The 10020-nt window shown below is 39.5% G+C and overlaps 1 protein-coding gene across 2 annotated transcripts; it reads left to right on the forward strand.

Annotated features, from left to right (window-relative positions):
* LOC127783204 (pentatricopeptide repeat-containing protein At4g39530) lies at positions 1-7577 on the forward strand. Of its 2 annotated transcripts, XM_052310439.1 has the most exons (7): positions 1-3407; positions 3604-3663; positions 4641-4673; positions 4752-4827; positions 6660-6782; positions 6884-6930; positions 7259-7577. In XM_052310439.1, exon 1 carries the CDS (start codon positions 176-178, stop codon positions 2633-2635), a length of 2460 nt encoding a protein of 819 aa, XP_052166399.1. In that variant the 5' UTR covers positions 1-175; the 3' UTR covers positions 2636-3407; positions 3604-3663; positions 4641-4673; positions 4752-4827; positions 6660-6782; positions 6884-6930; positions 7259-7577. The 2 variants fall into 2 exon arrangements, with proteins under 2 accessions (XP_052166399.1, XP_052166398.1); XM_052310438.1 differs by having other exon boundaries at positions 1-3663.
* The last annotated feature ends 2443 nt before the right edge of the window (positions 7578-10020 follow it).

Raw genomic sequence — 10020 nt, forward strand, 5'->3', positions numbered from 1 at the left:
CCTTTCCCTGGCCTCCTCGCCTCGCCACTTCGCCCGCCGCCTGCGCCTGCGCCGCCGGCGACCTCCATCCCGTCCCCGCGCGAGCAGGGTCCCCGGCGACCTGCTGCTTCCTCCGCCGGTGAGCTCCGGTACCTAGGCACACAATCCTCTCCAGTGTAACAGGAGATGGTGGAGCATGCCACTCTTGAATCCTCTAAGCCGCGCGCCTTCCACCCACATCCGCAGCTTAGCTCGTGTCCTACTCTCATGCCTCCCCACCGGCGGCGACCGCCTCCGGCGTTTGAACCCGGCCATCCATGCCCGTGCCACCGTCGCAGGAGTACTCGACGACCTCTTCCTCACCAACCTGCTCCTGCGTGGCTACTCCAATCTTGGCCGCCTCCGTGACGCCCGCCACCTGTTCGATCGAATGCCCCACCGGAACCTTGTCTCCTGGGGCTCGGTCATCTCCATGTACACACAGCACGGCCGCGACGATTGTGCAATTTCCCTCTTCGCGGCCTTCCGGAAGGCCTCTTGTGAGGTGCCCAATGAGTTCTTGCTTGCCAGTGTCCTACGTGCGTGTACACAATCTAAGGCTGTTTCGCTTGGCGAGCAAGTGCATGGGATTGCCGTCAAGTTGGACCTGGATGCTAATGTTTATGTTGGGACTGCGCTTATCAACTTATATGCAAAGCTTGGCTGCATGGATGAGGCAATGTTGGTGTTTCATGCACTCCCTGTAAGAACCCCAGTTACTTGGAACACAGTTATCACAGGATACGCTCAGATTGGGTGTGGGGGAGTAGCCCTAGAGTTGTTTGACAGGATGGGGATTGAGGGTGTCCGTCCTGATAGGTTTGTACTAGCAAGTGCTGTCAGTGCTTGCTCTGCACTTGGCTTTCTAGAGGGTGGTAGGCAAATACATGGTTACGCGTATCGTAGTGCCACAGAGACAGATACATCAGTGATCAATGTGTTGATTGATCTATATTGCAAGTGCTCCAGACTGTCAGCAGCTCGGAAACTGTTTGATTGCATGGAGTACCGTAATCTTGTGTCTTGGACAACCATGATTTCTGGTTATATGCAGAATTCATTCAATGCTGAAGCGATAACCATGTTCTGGAATATGACTCAGGCTGGCTGGCAGCCAGATGGTTTTGCTTGTACAAGTATCTTGAACTCATGTGGCTCTTTGGCAGCAATATGGCAAGGAAGGCAGATACATGCGCATGTCATAAAGGCTGATCTGGAGGCTGATGAATATGTCAAGAATGCTCTCATCGACATGTATGCTAAATGTGAGCATCTAACTGAAGCAAGAGCAGTATTTGATGCCTTGGCTGAAGATGATGCAATTTCATACAATGCTATGATTGAAGGATACTCAAAAAATCGTGATCTTGCAGAAGCAGTGAACATATTCCATAGAATGAGATTTTTCTCACTAAGACCAAATCTATTGACCTTTGTTTCACTCCTTGGGGTGTCATCATCTCAGTTAGCCATTGAATTGAGCAAGCAGATTCATGGCCTTATTATAAAATCAGGAACTTCATTGGACCTTTATGCTGCGAGTGCTCTAATTGATGTGTACTCAAAGTGTTCCCTTGTGAATGATGCCAAGACTGTATTCAATATGTTGCACTACAAGGACATGGTCATCTGGAATTCAATGATTTTTGGCCATGCACAGAATGAGCAAGGGGAAGAGGCCATAAAACTCTTCAACCAGCTTCTTTTATCGGGTATGGCACCTAACGAGTTCACGTTTGTCGCACTAGTAACTGTGGCAAGTACACTAGCAAGCATGTTCCACGGCCAGCAGTTTCATGCTTGGATCATCAAAGCAGGTGTTGACAATGATCCGCATGTTTCAAATGCTCTTATTGACATGTATGCTAAGTGTGGCTTCATTAAGGAAGGGAGGATGCTGTTTGAATCAACATGTGGGGAGGATGTCATTTGTTGGAACTCAATGATTACGACTTATGCACAGCACGGTCATGCTGAAGAAGCTCTTCAGGTTTTCCGGCTGATGGGAGAAGCTGAGGTAGAACCTAACTATGTGACCTTTGTCGGTGTGTTATCAGCATGTGCGCATGCAGGTTTTGTGGGTGAAGGATTAAACCATTTTAACTCTATGAAATCAAATTATGATATTGAACCAGGCATTGAGCATTACGCTTCTGTAGTCAATCTTTTTGGTCGTTCTGGGAAACTGCATGCTGCCAAGGAGTTTATTGAAAGGATGCCAATCAAACCAGCTGCAGCTGTTTGGAGAAGTTTGCTGAGCGCTTGCCATCTTTTTGGCAACGCTGAAATTGGGAGGTATGCTGCTGAAATGGCACTCTTGGCAGATCCAACAGACAGTGGCCCTTATGTTTTACTGTCAAATATTTATGCCTCTAAAGGACTCTGGGCTGATGTGCACAACTTAAGACAGCAGATGGATAGTTCTGGCACAGTGAAGGAAACAGGATGTAGCTGGATTGAAGTGACAAAGGAAGTTCACACGTTCATTGCGAGAGGGAGAGAACACCCAGAGGCAGAACTGATATATTCAGTACTGGATGAGCTGACGAGTCTAATTAAAAATTTGGGTTATGTTCCTGATACTTCTGACCATACTCTGTTGTGTGAGACTGGTTAATCTAGTAATCTACTTGTTAAGGCTTCTACACAGATTTCATTTGCCAGAGTGTCTTTTACTGACTGCAACTTTGAGTGAGAACCTAAATGGCAAATATTTTTAGACCGATCTAAGACTAACAGCTTAAGTGCTGTTTATGCCTTTTGACCAGTGGTTTTGCACATAATATCACGCTTGCTACAGACTTGTTCTTTGAGAATGTTTGACAGACTAACTGGCAGATAACCATTAAACCTGAAGAGGTTTCCAGTGGTGGGGATAGCACGGACCAAAAATTAGAAGGATCTGCAAGGTGTGGTATGCCTGTAATTGTTTTGCTGTAACGCCATTTCATTTATTAGTAGAGTTCTTGCAACGACATCTTTATCAGTTTATCTTCATTCTGTTATCAGTCCATTTCTTTTTTGTTAAATTTTTCTCACATAATTATCATTTATACCTGAAGTTTTCAACTTGTGTCCTGACAATGAGATACACCTGTTGGGTGCCCAACGGATATCAACGATGGTTCTTCAGGTCCACTTTCATCATTGTCTGCCCTTTAACTTGTCTGTGCTCCACAGGATATGACATCCAGCAGAAATTTACCCTGGCATTGTTTTATTTTGTGTGACCACTGCCCATGGGCCTAAATGTATTTCTATTCAAGGGAAACCAGTTGAGAGGAATGTTTGAATATACCTGATGTTTTGTAAATTTCCACTTATATCCACTCATCACTTCACTTTTGTTCATCAGTAAGAGAACAAGAATATGGGCATCTTTTCAACAGGTACATGTAGAATAATTTGGTGGATGCTGATTCTTTTATCGGTGATTTGCGGAAAAAGTCTTATTAATAGTAGTTACATATGGTTTATCTTAGGTTATAGCCACAACGCACTAACAATTTAAGTCTTAACTGCTTTGAGCTCTATCTCCAAGGAATCAATATATTGATATGTCAATAGTGGCATGTTGAATTGCAGCTACTAAGATGGAATGCCAGATTGCCAGAACATATGTTTAACTGGAGTACACGGTGTAAGGTCATATTTCTCACACCTGCGTTTCATTTGATTCTAACAAGGAAGACTGATTTAACTGTCCTGAATTTTAGCTTTCTGAGCTTATCATCAATAGTAGTGTAATACTTAGTTGAGAAAGTTTGTTCCAATAAGATAGTAACAGTATTCTGAATTTAAGTAACCATGCTTAGGCTGTGTTCATTCCTCCTGGTTGGGAACGCTCCCCTCCGGCACGGAAAATGGAGCAGTCCATTAGTGCGTGATTAATTAAGTATTACTCCCTCCATCCTAAAATATAAGGCTCAACCACTCATAACACAAAGACCAAGAAAACCTTTAATCATCTTCTTGGTTGGATCACCTTGATACATGCAAGCAATGTGATTGGGGGTTTGATGGTATAGGATTTAAAACAAATAAATTCTATTGGACCAAGATGTGCTAGTTAATGTATGCATGCATGCACACCTTATATTATAAGACATGAGAGAAAAGTGGTTGTGCCTTATTTTTGGGATGGAGGGAGTAGTTATTTTTTTTTCAAAAATGGATCAATATGATTTTTTTTAAACAACTTGTGTATAGAAAGTTTTTGCAAAAAACGAACCGTTTAGCACTTTGAAAAGCGTGCGCGCGGAAAACGAGGGAGTGGGGTTGGGAACACTCAAAACGAACTCAGCCTTAGTTGATGACCATGCTTAATTGATATCTTAATGGACCATTTTTTTTAACTAGAAGCAGCACTGATTCTGAAGGATCAGAGCAATTAGTTATTGTATATTTGTATCTACAATACTCTTTTTTTTTTTGTGTAAAAGCATCAACAACGCTCAAGTATCAATCAACTTTATTTACTGAAGTAGTAGCTTGTGTGATATTTTGTCTGTCGATAGAACCAATCTTTCTTGTCAATTTGAGTGTATGTCCTGTCGACTATTCAATGTTCTTTTTGTATTGATTTGCATCTCAATTTTTTTTATGTAACTTCAAATTTGTAGGAGGACATTGTAGCTTGTTTCAACATAAATATGGTAAATTCCCTGACTATTTCATCTCTATATGATATTTTGGTCCTGTCATTTAATCAAATTCTTATGTTGGATTTGAAGGCACAAGTGCTGTGCTCAAGGGGAGATGGGAATTGGTACTTCTACCTCTGGTGCCTGGGTGGTGTCTTCTGTTTTGGTATTAAGTTACTGCTTGCTGATCTAATTATTACTACATTTTCTTCATTTCCTATGAATAAGATCAGTGGAATAGAGATAATGATTTTGGATTTATAACAGCATTAGATCTACATTTATTTAATTACATTGCATCTCTACTACTCTAAAAAGTGGACTATTGTCTCCCACCGATCATGCACAGCGCGAGACCCAACTCTTCCATTAGAAAACTGGTTCAGAAAAAGACCAAATGGGCAATCCTCTCTGTGTGTGTGTGTGTGTGTTAGTATTCGATCCCCAGCATTACATCCCTAGACACGACAGCCAAGATGGCGATGGCGGTTGCATGGTTAACACCTCAGTGTTGCATTGGGGCTGGGTCTGCTATTTTGATTTTTTATACTAGATTTTCTACCGGGAAGGATGGGTCTCACTGCACAGAATGGGTGGGAGGGGAGGACAAAGGAAACTCTGCTTTTCCATCCAATCAGTACTTTGCTGGCTGGTCCTTGATTGGCATGTACAATTATTTTGCATGCATAATTTATGATTACAATAGTTGGATGAATTATTTGGTTTAACACTCGGATCAGGGGGGCTCACTGACGACAAATCAGTTGGGGGCAGAGGTGGCCTTGCTCCTAATTAACATAGCTAGAAGTGATCCTATTACTTGTGAAGACGAGGCCCTCCACCAAGCTGTTGCAATGGGCACCTTACTAGTATTTGGCAATAGTGAATGAGTTGTGGTGCTTTTGGGTTCATTTTTCAGAAATCCAAATTTGTTGGACTTTCTGGACATTATGTTCCTTAATCTAAATTGTAGTTAATCTATTCTCTTAGATTGTCCAGTGATGAATTTTAGCTTTTTTTAAAATTTATTTAGTAGGATGCAAGCTCATAGTTTACTTTTGTAAAACCATTGGTAGTAATATGACTTTAGTGATACTTGCCTCTTACACTGAGCTGGCTAAGCTTGCTCGCGTTATTAATTTGATTCCTACCAGCAATCCATATTTTATGTTCATCAGAATTATGAAGTTCTATTTGATATATGGTAAATGGTGCAATTTCTCATTCACTGAATGAATGAGTTTTTTTTTTTTCTGAAATAAGGGTTGGGTCGTCTTGCTGGCTTGATCACACTAGAGGCAGAAGACAGCAATGCTCCCCTTGATGCTCTTAAGAGAGTTGGGAAATCTATTGCAATGCATATCGTTGCAACAAAACCATTGTTTTTATCAAAAGAACTGGTCTCCGCTTCAGCTGTTGAAAATGAGAGGGGCATACTCCGGACTAAAGTACCTTATTCTGACAAATGCTACTTTCTTTGCACTGGAAAAATTTAGCATCGCCGTAATTCTATATAATTAGCTTACAATTGCAGAAATGGACGTGTGCTTTACATATTAAGTGAGATATCAGGTATCATAAGGTCATACCGTACGAAGTGTTATGATGTTATCTTAACAGAACAACAGACATGGGCAATAATGACCTATAGTTGAGAGAAAAATGCATATCTTGCGACAAGTCCTAACTCATTATAATTAAAAGAAAAGGAAAGGAAACTGTTGACTCACAATGGAATTAGTATTCCTGTCACATCGTTTTATGTTTATGTAAGCAAGACAGCTGGGCTGTTAAAATTCAGAGATGAGCTATGCAATGGAACACAATGTGAATCACATTAGAAGTTTATGATACCAGTTATGTTTATTTTTCCATGAATTAAATAGCAATATCTTTTGTCATCTTCTGGGGACACATGGACTGCATCCATCCAGAATATGACTGAACTGCATGCAAGTTATGTGAGATTTAATGACATGCTACTATGAAACTTTTTAGGCTGAAAGCTCCGGGAAATCCCAAATGGCCATGGAGAAATGGTGGAAGGCCGACTAAGAAAGTATTTTGAAGAAGTTGTGCATTTGGAGCAAAAATGTTGACAACGATAGCACAAACATCAAGGTGAACTGATAAAACCTTTTCCTTTTTTTTAATTATGTACTAGTTTGAATTGTGAATTCATGGTACATAATGGTTTTGCTTCTTGATGTCAATATTTTCAGAGCGTCCTGAATGATTTGTCAAAGGAAGTTGGTGAAGGAGTTCAAAGGTACAATATATTTGTCACAACAACAATGGATTGAGCTTTTTTGGGGTTTTGGTGGGGTGGATGGTAATTTTATCTGATTAATCTTTTGCAGTAGTGCATATGCACTATAAACCTTCTTGTCCTTTAACAGCAGATGCACTAAACAAACTGATGGCCCATAAAAAAAGCAATCTCTTCTTTTAGACATCAATTGTTTGCAATGTAACTTTATGGTTCTTGCTAATTTTCTCATCCGACTTCAGTTTAATTTGACCTATCCCTAATTCTTCATTGCTTTTTTTTTTCTCCCCATATAATCAACTACTAACCAAAGTTTTGTGTTCATCAGGCCTGATGAGTACACTGGGTCTGAAGCTACGGCTCGTGCTGCATAGTTTTCGAGCTGGCATGGATCAAATGTGATCATTGAGATATGTTGAGGTTCCTCTTCTTCTGAAGTTAGATTTATTAGTCTCCTGAGAACTGTACTACTTTTCCGCAGTTTGGCTCCAACAATACGGTCATATTTTTCTACAAATGCTGAATCAATTAGTTAGTTTACAAGTAAACTTTCTCCAGAGAGTATTGTAACAATTCAAATTTAACGAAATAATGTTTGATCTAAACAAACAAGGAATACAAGGTCACGCTGACTCCTGCAAAGCTGAATGATCCAGTTTTAATTTGGTTTCTTTATGGTCTTTCTTGATCTCGATCTGATTTACTACAGTAACAGCAAATGTGTACATCTTCCATTTATATCACACCTGGATATGGCATATTCGGGTCCATCTTGTCATCTATATTTAGATCATTGCAAAATATGGATATACTGGCAGCAGAGACCGTGATTTTGCAATCATATTGTACACTCCTGTTGCAATTGTTCAGATGATCACAAGTTGCCAACCAGTTTGACGTAGTGCCGTGTGCCCGTCCATATTTTCCTCAAATTCTGTTCACCACTCCATCCCATAGATCAGAAGATTCACATTTCGTATGTCATCAAATCAGAATGCAGATCTGGACATGAAAAAGAGGAAAGAGAGAAAAGAAAAAGGCAGCAGGGTTGAGGATAATGTGCTCAGAGCGTGTGAAAATGAACAAATGAATAGTGCCAAATTATTACTTCGTGTGCTGATTACCTTTCTTTATTCAGCTTAGTAGTGCCAAATTATTACTTCGTGTGCTGCTTGATTGCCTTTTGTTTAATTCAGCTTTTTCAGCAGATCTTGATCTTCACCGGGAAAAGAAAAGAATGGATCTTTGATCTTGTCCTGTGATCTGCAACACCAGAGGATGTTGAAATTATCTTAACATGGTCTTTTATCGGTACTTGTGCTGATTGCACCTAATTGGGTCATTTGTTTTTCTTAATTACCACATGCCAAACAAAAGTTGTGGCTGAAATGCAGGAAGTGTACAGATCAAAGATTAGCTGCCTAGAGTGCAGATCAGCAGAAGTTTATTGAGGCTCTTCTGAGCACAATTTGATTTGCCACTCATGGTTTGATGAATTACTTTCAAGGCACTAAAAACTAACTATATATGCTTGGTGACACGTAAGGAGTTGCCCCTGTTTTAGTTGCATAATGGCTAGTACTATATGGCAATTATCAACGCAATTGTAGGAGTAGAATATATTAGATAAACATATTTTACTGAAGAAGAGGTTGATGACTTACGCATTGTTTAGCCTACCTAATGACCAAACTCAAAACTATATCTCAAGTCATATCAGGTAAAATGTAGTGATCACAAAATTATACAAAAAAACATTATGGCGCCTAATTAACTATCTTGATAACATAATTACCTGAATAAAAGATTTACCTGTAATTAGGGCAATGCATGCATCAGTACCTCAGAGCTAAAATAAATCACAAAGTCACAATCATGTTGTTAGCCGTCCAATAATCGTGCTCAATCAAGAACATAAACTTGCAATGATTTGAAAACTTATCTTATTTGGTTGGTGAAAAGTTTCCAAGAATATATATAATCAGCTAGAGCCATTACTTTTTATTTCTCCATACTTATATAATTCACCTACTATGCATCCTATCAACCAAATTGCATGCCTATAGATTCTTCTACTAGTAACTCTATTTGTGAAATGAACAAGAGAATTAGGTAATCTGGAAACCACTACAAGACTAAACTACCCAAAAGATTGTTATTTTGATTGTGTGCATCCCATGTGCACTAAGAAAGTATGTGGTAATTGTGTTTTCTTGGACCATTCTTTCATGATGCTTCATTGGGTTCCATTTGCTTCGAGTTAAAGCAAAACTGGTCCTGAGATTACCTCAAAGTACCTACTAATTATATTGTAGGCACCACTGATTGGATTAATGAGGTGTGTTGCAGGCCACAGTTCACTAATTATGAGCTCAAATTAAGGGACATTATTGCTGGTGAACAGTGAGTGCCGTGTGTGTTTTCTGCATTCCTCTAAATTGACACAAATCTTAATTCATTTGCAGCTTTTAAATGATCGATAATTGGTTGGTCGCATGCTTTTAATCACAAAAAAACAAATACACAGTTTTTGTTTGTTGAAGACCACAGTCTCAGGTCCTGTTTGGATCACCCTGGCACATCGGATGTTTGACACTAATTAGAAATATTAAACGTAGACTAATAAAAAAATCCGTTCTATAACCCTGGACTAATTCATAATATGAATCTATTGAACCTAATTAATCCATGATTAGCCTATGTGATGCTACAGTTTACATGTGCCAATTATGGATTAATTAGGCTTAAAAAATTTGTTTCGCGAATTAACTATCATTTATGTAATTAGTTTTATTATTAGTCTCCGTTTAATACTTCTATTTAGTGTCCAAACATACGATGTGATACGGACTAAAATTTAGTCTCTGGATCCAAACACCACCTCAGTTCTCAATAAGTATAATTTTCATTTGAAACTCTCCTTCTGATGGCAGATGTGAATTGAAGTCGGTTGTATAGAAAATGGCTAACATTTCGAAATGATTTCATCAAAATATTGTGCATAACACAGAAAGAAGTTAGTAATATATGTTTATCTATATTGTAGTTATTCACTTGGTAATGATTAGGATGTTACTTTACATAAGCAGT

The sequence above is a fragment of the Oryza glaberrima genome, chromosome 8 (assembly GCF_000147395.1).
Source record: "Oryza glaberrima chromosome 8, OglaRS2, whole genome shotgun sequence".
NCBI lineage: Eukaryota > Viridiplantae > Streptophyta > Magnoliopsida > Poales > Poaceae > Oryza > Oryza glaberrima.

What these genes read in the sequence shown, in the direction of transcription:
- LOC127783204 (XM_052310438.1), top strand. Translation starts at nt 176, where the DNA reads ATGCCACTCTTGAATCCTCTAAGCCGCGCGCCTTCCACCCACATCCGC.